Below are 19,464 nucleotides of genomic sequence, written 5' to 3' on the forward strand. Positions count from 1 at the left end.
GTCCAATGTCACTATGATATGACACACCAATTTATAGGTGAAATTAATGAAAATGAATTTTGCGTATATCTAATACATATATGCTCACACACATCCAACACTAAAATAATTTAATTCTGATAGCTGATAATATATATCTAAGTGAAAAATAAAAACACCTTTGTATTCAGAGCAGCCAATGACTTTGTACTTCTAGTTTAACAACAACCCCGTAATTGAGAAAAAGAGCTGGAATTAATAAGGTTATTGACTTCAATGTCCCTAATGTGTGAAGATTTTGAAAAAAAAAAAAAAAAAAAAAAACTCAGGGTATGTTCACATAGTGATTTTTTTTTTTTTTTTTTTTGCAGCATTTGATGCATTAAATTGACTGAGTAAAAAGAAATTGACATGCTGAAGTTTGAAAAAAACACCACAGCTCAAAAAAGAGCAAGGGAAATATACCATATATAATCATTTACTTTGCCACTATTCTAACGTTACATTCCCCCTGCATTGAAAAACACTGTGTGAACAAGCCCTTATTCCCTGGACTGGCACCACTCCAAGCATTGTGTTCCTTGGCCATTGTTTAGGTTATATGAGCGCTGCAGCCCATCAGCAGCCTCTGATGAGTTGCAGCCTTTACAGTGCCGTCAGATGGAAGTGTATAGCGCTCACATGTCATGTGATGGCTCGAAGAGGCGCAGATCTGGAAGATATGCATGCTTTTTTTTTTTTTTTTTTTTTTTACTAGGCACATTAGGGACATTGGAAAAAGGGGGATATTCAGTAGTGGACAACCCCTTTAAGTTATGTGAATTCCCCATTATGCCAATGAAGGACACCATACACTATATATAGATATAAAAGAATGCACTTAAAATGGAATAACCTTACGCTTTCATCTGTAAATATGAACATTTGATGCTTTTGTATAAATTACTGTGACTGTAAAACCACCAAGATACCAAAATTAGATTCTCCTCTGACTTAGAATTTTTTTTTTTTTTTCCCCTAACTCTCAAATCTCAGTAGTGCAAAATGAATTATTAGGAGAACGGCCCGCTGCGTTAACCTGCCGCCTGGACGAGTTGCTGGTTGAAGACTAGTAGAAAGTTTGAGTGTGCTGCGTTTACTAGGAAGGGATTTGGTAGCAAAGTCCACATTCATTTTCAGTCCGTCTGTCCCAAAACCTCTGTTGCATGATGTGGAGTGTGAACAGTTAAAAAAAATAAAAATAATGGCCTAATACTGTTCAGGTATTACGTTAAAAAGCAGTGATTAGCCAACTTAAAAAAAAAAAAAAAAAAACTCGGGACACTTTTAGGCACTTCTAAAAACAAAACACCAGGACCTTGATAGAAAGAAGTTCATTCTGCGTAGCAAACGAATCCCATCCACCATCCTAAGGCATGAACTGATGATCGCCATCGCTGTCAGCGGCTCACATTGTCACAGAGAATGTGAGGCATCGAAAGGACACTTTAAGAGACTACCTTGTAAAGAGAACGTCTATCATTTTCTTTTTGCTTTGCTCTTTCTTCCAGTTTTGATACATTCAGCCGATCGAACGTCTAAACATTAGCGCTAGTGATCGAAGTCTATTGCATCTCTAGCAAAGCCACAATCTAACCCTTCATTTCAGAGTATTTGATCCTCCAAAAAGCAGCAAGTTTCTTCTTTGTGCTCGTAAATCCCCCTCCGGTCATGGGTTGTAAACATAGGTACATGGCATGCCTTCCACTTGTGGCGCTGAGAAAACATTAAAGTTACACCTGCAGGAGGGAACCAATGGACATACAGTGAGCACAATATGGCCAAATTTACAGACACCTGTAACAGCTAATGTTACCAACATTAAAGCCACTTACAGATTCCCTTTAATGGTTATCCAGTAATAAAACCCCTATCAGCAGGTTTTTGGTATATAATCTAAGGGCAGCATGATGTAGTGGCAGAGAGCCTGATTCCAGGGATGTGTCACTTGCTGGTTTGCATGCTGTTATTCTGATACAATCTCTGCTGCAGAATTAGCAGTGCTCAGCCCCGCCCACATCATTGATTGGCAGAAAGCTACCAATCAGTGGTGTGGGCGTGGTTACATAGAGCAGCAGGACTGCATAGCACAAGACTACTAGTCCTGCAGTGATAATCCCCAGCTGATAAAACAATGATTGTATTGAAACAGCAACACAGCCTAGCAAGTGACACATCACTGGAATCAGGATCTCAGCCCCTTTCTCAGATTACATAGCAAAAAACCTACTGACAGATTCCCTTCTCAAAGGAGTTGTCTAGTGAATAGCTGATAACTTGTTTGCACCAAATAGGTGATTGGGACTAGCACTGATTAGTAGGTTGGAGAATTTATTCAACAGTGCACTTATATGACTGTTACAAAAGGTCTCTGGTCGGATGTCTGGACACAGCTGCATTAATGTTCTGCAGGGCTGCTAGAAAAAGCCAAACGTAGGCCAATAGGGAATGAATGGAGCAGTGTTCGAGCATGCACACCTCTGCTTCATTCCAACAAGTATAAAAGTGCCCTGTTTAACTGATCGGTGTTTACCCCTTAGCTGGTAGATCGGAAGAGCTGGGACTATCTGGTAAAAACAAGTTTAATGCCAATTGCTTGTCTCTAATATAAAAGAGGTACATTTTGTGCAATAAGAACTCGTTAGTTATAAAAATAATAACTGATTTGGGTACAGTCAGCCATGGGTTAATTTGTGATCTGTGGAGAGACCATGTATTACAATAGTCACCCATGACAGGGATAGTATCGCCTCTTATCATCGTGATGTTCTTACCTCTGTAGCTATCACACATTCATTTCTTTCCTCTGCCATCACATAAATGGACTGGTACATTGAATCTCTTGGGGAACATATAGTGGATATTCTACATTGAGGCTTTTCACTGTAATAAAATAAACCAAAAACATGAGTACTGAAGAAAGAGTGGATTGCAGGTTATATAATGTACAGGTAAAGTCACACAGCTTCATTCATCTGAGCAGGACTTGCAGAGAGAATGTGCATGCTCCCAAATTAACAAACTTTATGTGAATGGGGTGTGAGTGTTAGATTAGTCAAAACCTAGGATTAAAAAACTAAACAAAACAAAAAAAAAAAAAAAACAGGAATGATCATGGGCCCAGAGATTAGCATGGTCGAGAGAAATGGTGCTGCCATCTCTACTCTGTGCATTATGTTATTGTTCATATGAAGCCAGATACACATCATTTTGGGAATCTTTGCTAAAGACTTGAACTTGTCACCAGGACAAATGTGGTTAAGTTTTGCTCTAGTTTTATTCCTCCTGCCCTGTGGGAGTAATTTTTTATTTTTAAAGTCCGCTAAATAGATCAAGAGATAAGGGCTTTTATATTAAAGTGCTCATTTTATTGTCTTTAGCAAGGGAATGTTGCTCATAAGGTAATTATGCAGGACAGCCTAAAGACAAGCCCCAAAATCCCATAAAAATCAATAAGTGTCATTTTTGGAACAGTATGGCCCCAAAAAAAAAAAAAAAAAAAAAAAAAAAAAAAAAAAAAAAAACACGAAGGGAAGGAAGAAGAATGAAACTGCAAATACTGGCCTCTTAAACAAGTAACAGGTCCTCAAAAAAAAAAAGCAATCACACAAGGGGAAGTATAGGAGCATCACTAGTCCAGCACACATCCACTGCTGCAGAGTCAGTGTAGACCCCCTGCGACGCTGAGCCACCGCCAATGGAGAACTACAAGTCTCAAGTTCTAAAAATTTTGCACCATTATGGAACTGCCCTGCTTTTCCACTGCAATTTTAATATAGGAAACTATTAGATCTGTTTTACACAAGAGCCATTAATGTTTGTATCCTACATCAGCTCCTGCTGGAAACACCTTACAAAAATAAAGACCATACATCATAAAACCAGGAGTCCCACCGTGCCAGCGCGGAATACTGCACTCCTAATCAATTGACTGGAAACGCACATAGACTTGCTACAAGACCGGACAATTAATGCCTTCTCAAGGGCGCGGTGACACGTTCCTTCACTTCTGCACGGATGGTCAGTGTGAAGTCAGACCACGTTTAACTAGATGGCTTGGATAATGTTCACACTTACGGACCAACCTTGCATTACAATGAAATAAGGCAACACTGAAGTGGAAGGCAGTGACTTTGGCTTCAACAATGTAGCAGCGACACCAGGCCATCTTGGCCGTGCATCAGACTTGGCTGGCATGTATTCAGTCTCACCTGTGTAGACGGAGGGGGAACTTCTCTTCTTCTAAGCACTTGTCACTATTGTGGAACTTGTCAGCTTTTCCCATCCCATTCATGACCCCTCCGATAAGTCCGTTCGTTAGATTGCAGTCTAATGGGTAGTTTTTGAGCTTGTAATTGGATTTCTCCAGCCCACAGTCCACCTCCAAGTCCTTCTTTTTATTGGTATTTTTCAGCTGTGAAGCTGGGATTAAGTTGTCTTTCTGAAAGTCTGATAAGTTATTCATGGCCTTGGTGTCCTGCATCGGCTTCTGCCGGAAATGTCTTACTATAACAAAGATCATACATAGTAAAACCAGGAGTCCCACCATGCCAGCACCCATGAAGACCGCCAACCAAGGAAAGTCCCGATCCACTGGGAACTCACACAGGCTTCCCATCAGACCGTGAGGACAAAGACAAACAGTGCTTTTCTCATAAGGCACAAAATGACACGTTCCTCCATTCCGGCACGGATTGACTGCGCATTCGTCATTCATTTTCAGATCGCACGACTTCCCGGTAAATCCAGGAGAACACATACATCCAAAGTCGCCATTATTGTCATAGCAGGTCCCCCCATTAGAGCAGGGATTCTTTGCACAGACGTTCATGTTGATTGCACACGTCGGACCTGTAAATCCCATGCGACAGCGGCACAACTGATTGTAATGCAGGATGTAGCACTGCCCCCCTGTAAGAAACATTGACATGCAGGGTTACTGGTGTGCCGAGAAATATGGCGGCAGGATGCCTGTTATACAACTTGTCAGAATATAAAAACACAAGGATGTCAATATTATGGGCCTCATGCACATGACAATGAAGACAAACTTTATCAGCTTGCAATATTTGTAGCTTTTACTTCAAATTCTTCAAAATGGCACAAGCAGTTTATGAAAAGTTAAAGATAAGGAATATATAATTATCTCATGTATTATATAATGAATAAATGCAACAAAATCCATGTACTAACTGAATATGGTACATAATCGGGTCATTTCCATCGCGTAGCGGCTGAGAAATGATGGGAGTTGGAAACATCTCCCCTCTCGCCACAGCAGCAGGAAAGGCAGCCAAAACGCCAGAGGTGCCTAATGGACCCTACCGACTATAATGGGGTCCATCATAGTGTCCAGGCTGGTACAGACAGTATTTTTGCAGGATCTGTGATGGAGCCTCCGCAGAGACTAAACGCTATGGGTCGGTCACTAGTAGAGTGGCCATTAATCCGTACCATTTAGACAAGGGTTGTTGATACATCGGTCCACTTTCTTTTCACAGTTGGAACCTGTATACCCCAGTGGGCACTGACAAGCGTAACTGGCGCCCATTTCTCGTTCTCTGCATGTACCGCCATTAAAGCATGGGGAATCGGCACAGTTTAATACACTGTGTTCACAGTGGCTTCCATAATAGCCTTGAGGACATTCGCAGACGTAGCCGCTTTCACCATCCTAGAAACAAGAGACAAACAGTTTTTATAAGTATGTGAAGACGCAGGCAGCTCAAATAAGGAGTCAGCACAGGGCAAAGTTTGCTATGAATCAGAGTACAGACGTGAGGCCACAGCTCCGGTGTATAAACAATAAAAGCCGTGCCAAACTCGATTTACCTGTACATTACACTGGAAGATGTTGATAGTGCAAGCAGAAGAGAAAAGAAATTCTAGTTTGACAAGCTGATGCTACCACGCCAAATAAAGAGGCGAGGGAGAGTGCAAGGACAAGAACGGCCATCCAAAAGACAGTACACCTTAGTATAGCCACCTGTATGCTGACATGTTGCAAATGTCAGATATGTACAAGGTACAGATCAGAAAATAACATTGTGGGCTCTTGTAGAAGTCATGCCTGGAATGTAAGAAATACAAATCTACTGTATTGTTTTGGCAGTAAATGGAGAATATTTTTGCAGCAACGTGGAGTTTCAGGCATTCGGAAAAAAAACAAAAAACTTTAAATAGACTATTCAGTGTTAAAAAATAAATAGGGAATCTACTCTGCAGTGTTATAAATGGGACAGATTGAAAGTCATGGACAGCGCACGGATGCACTGACCCATGTACGTGACACATCTGACTGAGGTCTTGGGGGTCACGCAGAATGTGCACATTATAGTCTATTATACTCTATGTTCACATATCTTTTTGCAGACTGTCCCTGCACCAAAGAGCAAAAAACAGGTCCAAATTGATGAGTCACAGATCAAACTTGCCAATACAAATGTAGGAGTCTGAAGAAATAATCACTGCTGCCAGGACCAGGCCTTAGGTGGAGGATTACGGAGAGGTTACACTTCTGTCAGGTCTCAGTTAAACAAGGTGAAGGTCACATTCCCAAAACTGGATAGGGTGTCACAAGTCCAGAAGAGAGCCAGAGACTGCTTAGACCTTACCACCCCCCTACTACCCATCACTAGATTTGGTGTAGAGGAATGGAGGCTACTCTTTTAGTCATTTGTAATACTTGATAAATGAAGACTGGCACTCACAAGTTATAATTGACTCTTTACTTTACTCCATTGAAACTTCCAATACATTAATGCATACGACACATTTTGGTTTCTGTCCTGAAGCTTTATTTTTTTTTGAAGTTTCAATGGAATAAAGACAAGAGTTAATTGCACCTTGCGTGAGTGTCGGTCTTCATATACTTTTATACGTAGGACCCCATCCCTTGACAGGAGCACAACCATCCTTCAGAGTGATGGCTGGAAACATAGGCTTGTAATATTTGCTACGGATGTATGCAGAATGATCAGTACATGGGCCTTTTGCAGTCCAAAATCTCATCATAATGTACAAAATGAACCAGAGGTGGATAGATGTGGACCCCTTCCTTTTTGAGTCCCTGTACAGCTGCACTAATGGCATGTTTGCCCCTGTATAAATATCCAAGTACGCCAATTTAGATCCCCCCCCTCCCCACACACTTACCGTGCAGCTACCACCATTTCGGCAAGGATTGCTGTCGCATTCGTTGATCTTCTCGTCACAATTGACTCCAGTGTATCCAGGTCGGCAAGAACACGTGTAACTACCCTGACCGGTGTTCATACAAGTGGCTCCATTTTTGCAGGGTTTATGGTGAGTGCAATAGTTCAGATCTGTAAAGAATGTCAATCAAATGAATATTCACATCAGATTTATAAAGTCTTAGGAGAAAAGGGCGAATCTCGATAATCCGGCACAAGGGTCAGTCAAGCATGCTCACCCTGATCGCAGAAAAGGCCTCCCCAGCCTTCATCACAGGTGCACTGCCAGGGGGTTTGGCATGTGCCGTGCCGACATCCATTATGAGGAATGCACTCGTTGCAGTAACGACCCTGCCAGCCGGGACGGCAACTAAAATGGCAAATTTAGACAATAAGGATATAATAATGCACAAGAAATAAAAGACAATTCTCTAAAATATATATATTTAATATAAATACTCACGAGCACTCCCCGGGGCTGTTACAGAAGCCATTCAGCTCACTGCACCCATCCAGACAGATTGCTGTGGAAATATACAATATTGGCCATGGTTAGTGTCCGGATGTCATCCATCATAGAATATATATCTCAGCTCCTCACATTACACTGTGCTGAAGGCATATCACGTTTATTGTACCAGAATGGGCGCAGAAGTAGGTAGACAATTGGTGTCTAAGGTTAGGCACTACGCACTGAGTTAACAACCCACAGCATATCTAACCCTGTTGGATGTCACAATTATGCCCCCATATTACTTGCATCTAACCAGTCTGACATTTTTTTCTCTTTATCCCTTTATGTTATCTAGCTGGGACTTGTTGTCCATCACATAGCCCTAACCCATGGTGGTCCAGTTTTATGGAAAGTGAAAGATTTAACAGATTTTTTTTTTTTTTTTTTTTTATTTGGGCCTGAAAGCAAAAGGGTGAATAAGCAAGAGACTGATTATCTAACCAATTACTACAATTTCATAAGATAAGCTTTATATAGAGGGCAGATCTGGAAAAAGTTAGATTTTCTGGTTTCCTATACAGAAGTACAATGTGTCTGGTAGGCAGCGCTACGACACGTACACCCAGGACCCACACCAGTCCTCTCACCGTACACCCGAGCTCCAGGCTGTCACACCAGAGGAGCAGACAGTTCATTGCCGCCCTTGTTGTTAAGCCCCAACCCCCCCCCCCCCGTGTGGGACACAGATTTTGCTGCTTACAAGGACCTCGTTTAATGCCTGGGTGACTCCGAACAACAGCCCGACCGCCCTCATCCCCAGCCTCAGGGAGATAACAGCTGCTCCCGTTGTGGCCGCTTCCCTCCCTCCAGCTGTTCCCTAATGCCAAGGATAACAATAACAACGCGTGCCGCGCAGCACAAGTCACCCGGCCGGGCGACATTACACTTGACCCCTGAGCGCCACAAGCGCACCGCACACATCCATGGAGAAGGGAACGACATTCAAATCGTTCATATTCCCTGCTGCACCACTAGGCTTTCACAAGCAACAGCTGGAATAGGGTTTTCTCTGTTATTCTAGTTGTAGTATACCCAATTGTCAAAACCATCAAAAAGCAACATGAAACGCGCTGCACAATTCCTGTGTTTTAAAACAAGTTCTAGGAAATGCCCCAAAAGAAACTTCCCGCTCAAAATCCTTCTCCAAAACATACAATTCTGTAGTCAATTTTAGGGAGAAACCCCAGAGTTGGAAAAGAAGCAGCACAGCCTAAAATAAAGACTAATGAGAGATAAGAAATACTGCAGAATGGAGAGTCACCTAAACCTGGCACTGTAAAGCAACATGGCCACACTTATGGGGGTAGTCTGCCTGACAGAGTTAAGGGGGTCACCCACTTTTTCATTTTACTTAAGAGCATGTAATTGGGGCTAAAAAAACATTTTTTTTTTCAATTGGATTTCATTAAGTTTCGCCTCCACCAGTCGGCCCGTTACTAGCTGCAGAATGAGTTCATTGAGAATCTGTCAGTAAGCCTGCCCTGAGGAGATGGTAAATCTTTCATCTGTATTTTTTTTTTTTTTTTTTTTTTTAGGGCTGAGTGAGCATGCTCTGATAGTTATCAGAGTGTGCTCAGGTTTGGATAGAAGAGCATTCTCTGCATGTTTAGCGGCAGTTTATCAGCCACGATACATGTGGCCTGGGCTACCTGAGCTTGCAGGCTCAGTATTTGAGCCTGCTCGCTCATCCCTAGTCTTTCTGATCTCCAGTCAGTTGAGATACATCAATATTAAAGGTGCAGGGAAATAAACATTGTGCAAAACTTTTTGCTTAAATTGCAAGAAAAAAAAAAAAAACTACAAACGTGGACAAGAGATTGTATAATATGTTACACAATGCGGCGATTGTTTTTTTTTTTTGCAGACACTTCTGAACCATCACTCTATCATTATTGAATGGGGCCATGTTGCAGAGCACGCTAGTCAAATTGGTCACATTATTACTAGTGTCATTGGGGCGGCACCGTGTCATCTGCTTACGGCTCTAAAGCCACTTTATTATGTGGGCGATATGCGGAGTAAATTAAATGTCCTGTGTCCGCTTCCTGTTTGTTCCCTGAGATTACGTGTAAGAGAACAGAACTCGGAGGAAGCCTCGGAATGCTTTACGTACAACAAAAAAAAAAAAAAAAAGAAGTCTTCCTTTTGTTGTAGCCTAAACTTTTAAAAGAATTTACAAAAACAAAATAAATACATAAAAGAAGGTTATGGCCAGAGTCAGATCGTTATGGGGTTAAAGGAGTAAAATGCCATATATAAATATAGGTGCTAGTACACAAACAATAACTTTATTGCTAGCAGCCTCCATGGAGGAATAAACTGCTTTTCCCCTCCACAATGGATTGCGTTAACCCCACATGACCAGTCCCACAAACAAAGTGCAAACTGTTTGAAGGGATACAGTAGTAAGCACCTGGCACTGGGCACGAAGGAAGCGATCCTGCAGTCATTACACCCCACTCCTATGTTTTGACAAAAAACATGTTTGTTGCTAGTAAAACTCGCCAGGGCCTATTATCATATGTTGTTCTGGAAGCACAGGCAGATCACTGAAGCCACATCCATATGGGAAAAATACACTGCAGGTTTATTTAGAAAGAATAAAAAAAATAAAATTATAATCTATATAATTTAAAAAAAAAAAAAAAAATCTTCATGGTGCTTTCATAAGTTTCAAAATTGCCTGCAAAAAATAAAATTGCGCAGACAGATATTGGTCATAAGTCAACACTGCATGATGTAGTTAAATCATTTGTTGTAAGAAAAGTGCATGAAAAAGATGCACAAAAATCAAATACTATAAAAAAAACAAACAGCCAGAGTAAAGAGTTTATGTAGGAATGAACGTGGTAAGTGATCTTGGCTAATATGCCTTAAACCTCTGTGCACCATTAAGATATTCAGCCACTGTGTCCTCTCAATTCTCCCAGTTTCCATATCATATGAGCACATAAGATCATGGATATTAAACTGTAGAAGTGAGTGGTTCATTAGGTTAATGGGGACTCATTAGTCTGAATAGCAGAACCCGGGGCAGAATGCGGCATTACACAAACCATCCTGATTTCTAGACCCTTTCATTTCTTTTTCGGGTAATGAACAGATGAATGAGCTACAGATTGGAGATTTATCATGGGACTAATGACAAGCTTCCAGTGTTGGCAGGTGTTCGAGGGCATAAAGGATGCTAAATTGTCTGTGGCAAATTGGACTTTGGAGCAAGAACAGGTGGAGCATAAGGCTTCTCTGAGCACAGATACATTATTCAGCAATTAAAGGGTGAATCTATAAGATTACTGGAGGTGAGTGACTTCCAGTCTGACAATCCCAGTGTCCCACCAGCGCTGCCCTGCTCTACATGCCGGTGCGGTGTCAGTAGACATGTTCCTGAGCCTTACGTTTGGAGCAGTATTCTCCTTTCCATCCTTTCAGACATGAAATGCTGCCGTCAGATTCACACACGTAGTGTCCGAAGCGGTCGTCGCGAGGCTTGCACAGCCGAGAACAGCTCTCCCCGTAGTAGTGCTCGCTGCACACCACTCTGTAGGAATATTTCAGCTGGGTATTGAGTTTCCCCATCTTCAGATCACTGGACCAAGCTTCTCCAACATTAAGGGTTTTCTGGATTACAAAGTCGCTCACCAAAACTTCCCTCTGATTAGCCCCTGTGGGAAAACAGAAGCAGGCCTCTTAGCAGATGGATTTCAGAGAAGCACGCGCAGCATATAGGAAGTCTGACAGCCTGACTTTACACTGGGCTTTTCACAGGCGCCCATTTCACAACACCATTTCCAGTATATTGAGCTTAAAATAACGAGAAAAATCTACCCATTGTTAGAGTAATCATCATTTTAATGTATCTCATAAATAACATACGTGAATATAAGAAACTAATCTCTCGAATCAGATTTCTCTTATACTTTCTCCTCTTAAACTGATAATTCTCAATTCAGGGGTAAAATCTGATTTTATATTACAGAGATAGGAGGAGAGGACAGTTGATTCCTATAAGTGTCTATGGAGGGGAAGGAACTAGAAGCAAACATTTTGCTGCAAGTTCACCTGAAACAATTCACAGTTCTCTATAGAAAATGACAGCTGGCACCTATAAAATTCTATGGAATGGGGAGGGAGAATGAGGAGAGGCAGGTACAGACATTGTAACTGACATTCCAGGAGGAGAACTTGCAGTACAGACAATCCTCGGTAGGAGATGACAGTTCTCCATAAAACTTTACGAGATGAGCACAGTCATCTCCTATTGAGGATTGATGCTCTGGAAGAACGTGCAGTACAATTTCTCTGCCTCTAGCTAGTCCCCCCCACCCCCCCTCTCCATAGAGCTTTATGAGCACCATCTGTCTTTAGCTCCTCCTTCCCCTTTCCATAGACCTTTATGAGCACTGTGCCTCTAGCTCCTCCTTCCCCTTTCCATAGACCTTTATGAGCACTGTGCCTCTAGCTCCTCCTTCTCCTTTCCATAGACCTTTATGAGCACTGTGCCTCTAGCTCCTCCTTCCCTCTCTCCATAGAGCTTTATGAGCGCCATCTGTCTCTAGCACCTTCATCCATAGAATTTTAAGAGATGATAGTTGATGTTTTTATCTCAGTAATGGAAAAATAGAAAAAAAAAAACTTTAGTCACTGAAGACAGATTTTAGCTGTGAATTGAGAATGAATGACCAGTCCAGGGAGAGAAAGTAGATTTCTCAGATAAAAATAGGAAGCTTTTGTAATATATCCTATGCTCACAATTGATTAATAAAAAAATAAATTGAACAATTGATACTCTAAGAACCATTTCACAAAATGGAAAGTTAAATTTGTAGAACTATTTTGATAAATATTGTCTTGTGTTCTTGCAAAAAAAGTACAACTTTTGTTTTTTTACAAAAAAAATTCATACAAAAAAGTCTAATGTTCTCCAAGGTGAGCGAGAGCCCAAGTCTGTTTCCTCGAGAAAGGTTTCAATGTGAGAATTGTTTTGTTGAAATATTCTCTTCCTCTATGTCAGCAAAACATCCAAAAGCCATTATTTCTTTTCCAAAGGGCGGAATTTAAAAAAAGGTGTAAAATACAGGAAAAGGCAGTCAGGACAATTTGGCAGACTTCTGGTTTTCTCACCAAAGAGTGGACTTCTTTCCCACGCCAAAAATAAACTGGAGGAAGTGCAATTGTTTTGGAGATTAGGTACGTAAGGCCATGAAAAAAAAAATACATCTCTCCAACAGCAGCTTGTTTTGAATGTAGAAATGGGAATTTAAGTTAAGGGCAAGGTTAACTACTGAGGTCCCTTATAAATAGGAAAGTATAGCGGCACCTAACCCTATGGGAGCGCCGAGACACCGGCGCCCTCTAGTGCTCCATCATATTATTTACCTGTAGGTTTATGAAATGCTTCAACAATCAGAGAGAAGGTTTTCTAAAGAGAAGAAATAAAAACAAAAGTTAATAAACCCAACAAAGGAAAACTAAGCTGAAGCATAAAAGTGGTCATCATGTGAACAAGAATATACAAAAGGCTTCTGTTAATTAACAGCCGCCTGTACAGTTTAATTAATCTAATTGCAGATAGTATTACCGCTTACATCTCAATTAAAGCAAGCCCTCTGGTTTGTTTTCAGTGAAGATGGCGGGGGTCAGGGGATGTTGTCTACTAGCAGCAGAGACCAGGAGCGGACTGTGGTGAGGGATGCACAATAACATTGTAGAGGAGCTGTGGGTAGAGTGTAAGCTCTGAGGGTCGCTGCCCCTGTATGGCCAGTGAGCGCAGGCACTAGAGCCAAGGAGTAGACACTTTCCCTGACTGTAAAGCACTGGGGATCAGGCCGGTGTTATGGAAATACCAACTATTTACCTATAAACACCACCCTGTGTGTTTACACTGGAGACTGAGGAGGAGACACCAGGACCACAGGCAGGAGGCCACTATTGTAAGGCCACTTTTGGGGAAAGGGCCAACCTCTGACCTGCAGGGATGTATAGATACAGGGGAGCACACAGCGGCCCAACGTGGAAGGGGCCCCACTGCCAGAGCAGCAAGAACCTTCTACCACACACACTATGGCAGGGTTCCCCAACTCCAGTCCTCAAGGCCCACCAATAGATCATGTTTTCAGGATTTCCTTAGTATTGCACAGGTGATGGAATTATTGCCTGTGCAGGTGATGTAATTATCACCTGTGTAATACTAAGGAAATCCTGAAAACATGACCTGTTGGTGGGCCTTGAGGACTGGAGTTGGGGAACCCTGCACTATGGCACTGCACAGGGGGCTCCTGTGTGTCCACCAAGAGATGGATTCTTAGGGGGTCCCTGCCTCCTTACCAGCCAGGACATATAGCACCTAGCACATGGGGGTCCCTGACTCCAGATGCAGGGGGGGGCAGGTCCCTCGTCCTTACCAGCAAGGACATACATCCTTACACAGGGGTCCCTGCCTCCCTCCTCACACAGGTGTATGGGTGTGGTGTGGTCTCTGCATCCTCACAGGTGCATGTAGGGGGGCTCCCTGCCCCTCCTTACCGGCCAGGTGAAGTTGAACTGCAGGCTGATGGGAGCGGACAGCCCGTCTATGAAGGCGCCGGTCTCCAGCACCGGGGTGACGACGCTGCCGAACGTGCAGGGCCCCGGGGACACCACGGTCTGGTAATGCTTCAGGCAGATCTTGAAGAAGGTCCGGCAGTCCGGTACACACGACCCCCCATCCGCCAACGTCCCGTTGCTATTTACAAATGCGTCCAGTCGCAGCTGAAAGACCCCGGAGCCGCCGACCTGAGAGAAACACAAGAGCCGAGCGATCAGATCGGTGCAACACGATACGACCTAGGAAGACGCTAGAGATCGGCTCCAATTACCTGCTGCAAACCGAGCGACAGTAGCGTCAAGCCCCAAACAAGGGTGTGCGGCATCTTCATAATCACCCTCCCGGGATGTGCAGGCGGCGGACAGGTACAGCTCCTTATACTGCAGCGCTGGAAATGCCGGGACTCCTCACAGAACAGCAGCTCCAAAGTCATGTAACAGGTGCTATCCACACAGTGCCGGCAACTCCCGCCAATAAATCCAGTCCCAGTGATGTCGTCTGACGCGATAGAGCCGGTCCCGGACCGTGCGGCCGCCTATCAATGTATTGGTTGGGGAACTGAAGCTTCGCTCTCCCGGAGCCTCTTATATACGGCGGCTCGTTCCATCTGTCACTGAGCCCCGCCCCCTGACACACGGCTGCGCTCGCACTGACCGCGGCTCACAGCCCCTCATCTGTCCCACAGAGAGACCCCAATACAGGACAGCCCCTCATCTGTTCCACAGAGAGACCCCAATACAGGACAGCCCCTCATCTGCTTCACAGAGAGACCCCAATACAGGACAGCCCCTCATCTGCCCCACAGAGAGACCCCCCAATACAGGACAAACCCTCATCTGTCCCACAGAGAGACCCCAATACAGGACACAGCCCCTCATCTGTCCCACAGAGAGACCCCAATACAGGACAGCCCCTCATCTGTCCCACAGACAGACCCCAATACAGGACACAGCCCCTCATCTTTCCCACAGAGAGACCCCAATACAGGACAGCCCCTCATCTGTCCCACAGGCAGACCCCAATACAGGACACAGCCCCTCATCTTTCCCACAGAGAGACCCCAATACAGGACAGCCCCACAGAGAGACCCCCAATACAGGACAGCCCCTCATCTGTCCCACAGAGAGACCCCAATACAGGGCAGCCCCTCATCTGCTTCACAGAGAGACCCCAATACAGGACAGCCCCTCATCTGCCCCACAGAGAGACCCCCCAATACAGGACAAACCCTCATCTGTCCCACAGAGAGACCCCAATACAGGACACAGCCCCTCATCTGTCCCTCAGAGAGACCCCAATACAGGTCAGCTCCTCATCTGTTCCACAGAGAGACCCCAATACAGGACATTGCCCCTCATCTGCCCCAGAGAGAGACCCCAATTCAGGACACTGCCCCTCATCTGTCGTACAGAGAGACCCCACTACAGGACACTGCCCCTCATCTGTCCCAGAGAGAGACCCCAATACAGGACATTGCCCCTCATCTGTCCCTCAGAGAGACAACAATACAGGACACTGTCCCTCAGAGAGACCCCAATATAGGACACTGCCCCTCATCCATCCTGAGACCTCAGGGCCCCCAGAGAGACCCCCATTGTTTCATGTGCAGGACACATCCCTTCATCCATCCTGACATTTACCTCAAGTCACCCAGAGAGACCTCATTACTCTTTGTGCAGGACTCATCACCTCTTCCATCCTGACATTAACCTCAGGTCCCTCAGAGGGCCCCCGTTACTTTATGTATGGGACAAGTCCCCTCGTCTACCTTTTCCCCTTGGGAGACCCCATTACTTCATGTATAGGACATGTCCCCTCATCTGTGTTTACCCCTAGGGGGGCCCCATTACTTCATGTATAGGACATGTCCCCTCATCTATCTTTTCCCCCAGAGAGACCCCCGTTACCTCATGTGCAGGATTCATCTCATATGTCCTGAAATTTACCTCAGGTTCCCCAGAGAGACCCCTGTTAATTCGTGTATAGGACACGTCCACTCATCTGTCCTGAAATTTACCTCAGGTCCCCCAGAGAGACCCTCTTTATTTCATGTATAGGACACATCCCCTCATCTATCTTTTGCCCCAGAGAGACCCCCCCGTTACTTCATGTGCAGGACACATCTCCTGATATGTCCTGACATTTACCTCAGGTTCCCCAGAGAGACCCCCGTAACGTCATATATAGGACACATCTCCTGATATGTCCTGACATTTACCTCAGGTTCCCCAGAGAGACCCCCGTAACGTCATATATAGGACACATCTCCTGATATGTCCTGACATTTACCTCAGGTTCCCCAGAGAGACCCCCGTAACGTCATATATAGGACACATCTCATATGTCCTGACATTTACCTCAGGTTCCCCAGAGAGACCCCCATAACTTCATATATAGGACACATCTCCTCATATGTCCTGACATTTACCTCAGGTTCCCCAGAGAGACCCCCGTAACGTCATATATAGGACACATCTCCTGATATGTCCTGACATTTACCTCAGGTTCCCCAGAGAGACCCCCGTAACGTCATATATAGGACACATCTCCTGATATGTCCTGACATTTACCTCAGGTTCCCCAGAGAGACCCCCGTAACGTCATATATAGGACACATCTCCTGATATGTCCTGACATTTACCTCAGGTTCCCCAGAGAGACCCCCGTAACGTCATATATAGGACACATCTCCTGATATGTCCTGACATTTACCTCAGGTTCCCCAGAGAGACCCCCGTAACGTTATATATAGGACACATCTCCTGATATGTCCTGACATTTACCTCAGGTTCCCCAGAGAGACCCCCGTAACTTCATATATAGGACACATCTCCTGATATGTCCTGACATTTACCTCAGGTTCCCCAGAGAGACCCCCGTAACTTCATATATAGGACACATCTCCTGATATGTCCTGACATTTAACTCAGGTTCCCCAGAGAGACCCCCGTAACTTCATATATAGGACACATCTCCTGATATGTCCTGACATTTACCTCAGGTTCCCCAGAGAGACCCCCGTAACTTCATATATAGGACACATCTCCTGATATGTCCTGACATTTACCTCAGGTTCCCCAGAGAGACCCCCGTAACTTCATATATAGGACACATCTCCTGATATGTCCTGACATTTACCTCAGGTTCCCCAGAGAGACCCCCGTAACTTCATATATAGGACACATCTCCTGATATGTCCTGACATTTACCTCAGGTTCCCCAGAGAGACCCCCGTAACTTCATATATAGGACACATCTCCTGATATGTCCTGACATTTACCTCAGGTTCCCCAGAGAGACCCCCGTAACTTCATATATAGGACACATCTCCTGATATGTCCTGACATTTACCTCAGGTTCCCCAGCGAGACCCCCATTACTTTGTGTATAGGACACATCCCTTCATCTGTCTTTTCCCCAGGACAAGCCTCGGTCTGAGAGTTTTGTTGCCCCTGACAGACAGATAATATGGTCTGAGGGGCCACACAGCCCCCGTGGCTGATTGTGAGGTAATTTTACACCACAAAGCCCGCCAATGAAAGGTGCAAGTCACTAACTTGGCTTCATTTGCATGGAGCGACCATTAACAGCAAATTATATGAGGATTGACGATCGTCCCTACAGTAATGGCCGATTTCAGGCCAATAACAAGCGCAGGTCGACTAAGTTTCGGTTTCGGCTCTCGCTTACTCGCTGACGAGCAATGTCGAGAAGTATGATTTCTCTGCATAAAAGTCCAGCCACCTGACGAAGAAGCGTTTTGTTCTCTCGCCCGGTGATTGCCGGCATGTCTACACCAGATGTTTATTGGCTTGTATAAAAGGGCCTGTAGCGAAGGGATGATGGCATCGTACTCCGCACTTGGAACGTTATACTTCTGACTTTGGCTTTGGGGTGTGTTCACACTGAGTTTTTTTTTGCTGAGTTTTTGGAGCAGAAATTCTCCCACGTACGCATTAAAACCTCAAAGTTCCTAGAAACTCCTCAAAAAACTTGAAGTAGAAATCACTTTCTTTTTTTTGGAGAGCTTTTTGAGGAGTTTTTCTTTTCCTTAAAGGATTTTGAAGAGTTTTTATCATGCAGAGGTTTTTTTGCAGCCTAAGTGCCTAATTTGGAAAATTTTCCTCCGGGATCCTTCAGAAGTGACATGTACTTCCCCCTCCCAGGAGGTTTGTCTCTGCTGGAAAAAAAAAAAAGTAAAAAATAAAATCCTCATATGAACCTCAAAGCGCATTTAACATAGAAATGAATTGTTTTGCCAACAGTTTTTGAGGAGGATTTTGGAGTTTCTGCTCAAAAAAAACTCCTGAATATACCTCAATGTGAACACAACCAAAGTGACAGAGCAATAACATGGATAGAACTCGTGCGAGAAAAATGACGTCTGAATGGGAATTAAAGGCTTATTCACATGTCGGCTTTTTCATGTAATAGAAAAACTGACCTCGTTTCATCAGTGATTTCTGTCAGCGCCATCAGAATTTTATCAGTTTCTCTTGTACATAAAAAAAAGTTTCTTCACCTTCTCCTATCTAATAGTCCATGAAAATCGGACTGCACTTGGATGGCATCCGAGTGCGGTCTGATTTTTTTCATGGACCCATAGACTTCCATGGCCATTTTTATCTGACAGTCAGATCATTATTGGACGTCTCCATAATTTTGAACGGACTGCTCGGTCTGTGAAAAATCACGGACATGTGAAGACGATAAAAACCGCAGAAGAAAAAGATAAAAATGCAATAAAAAACGCAAATGTGGCACTCCAGGAGTCCGGTTGCCACATTGGCATTGCCTCCCTCACAGGGGGTGATGCCATGCCTGGAAGCAAGGAGGAGTCTCCTTATCAGGTAACACCAGCATCCAACACTTTTCCTGGCTCCAGAGCAGAAGGGGGAGCTCTAACCCGGTTTAAGGGGAGCTTCCCCTTTAAATTGGAGCCCGGAGGCGGGGGTTAGAAACGTCAGTTGGAGTGAGAAAAGTCAGTTAGGGACGGAGCAGAGAGAGAGAAAGACGAGGGAGTACCTGGGGAGGGGAGCTGTGACCAAGCTCGCCCCAGAGAAAAGCGCCAGAAACCAGACACCGGAGCCCATGGTTGCTCGGGTACTGAAGTCCCGGCAGCTAAATCTGGAGGGCAGGAGACTGCAGGTCTC

The 19,464-nt window shown here is 44.2% G+C and overlaps 1 protein-coding gene across 1 annotated transcript; it reads right to left on the reverse strand.

Annotated features, from left to right (window-relative positions):
- Nucleotides 1-286: 286 nt before the first annotated feature.
- On the reverse strand, nucleotides 287-14,867 carry DLL4 (delta like canonical Notch ligand 4). Its single transcript, XM_073639105.1, has 11 exons — nucleotides 14,583-14,867; nucleotides 14,251-14,499; nucleotides 13,105-13,147; nucleotides 11,124-11,390; nucleotides 7,675-7,735; nucleotides 7,451-7,581; nucleotides 7,174-7,343; nucleotides 5,473-5,692; nucleotides 4,230-4,929; nucleotides 2,793-2,901; nucleotides 287-1,757 (listed from the first exon to the last, which is right to left on the reverse strand). The coding sequence occupies exons 1-11, from the start codon at nucleotides 14,742-14,744 to the stop codon at nucleotides 1,752-1,754; spliced, it is 2,118 nt and encodes a 705-aa protein (XP_073495206.1). The 5' UTR covers nucleotides 14,745-14,867; the 3' UTR covers nucleotides 287-1,751.
- Nucleotides 14,868-19,464: the final 4,597 nt, after the last annotated feature.

Source organism: Phyllobates terribilis, unplaced genomic scaffold (genome assembly GCF_046119375.1).
Source record: "Phyllobates terribilis strain yellow unplaced genomic scaffold, ASM4611937v1 Scaffold_7__3_contigs__length_470593459, whole genome shotgun sequence".
In the NCBI taxonomy this organism is placed as follows: domain Eukaryota; kingdom Metazoa; phylum Chordata; class Amphibia; order Anura; family Dendrobatidae; genus Phyllobates; species Phyllobates terribilis.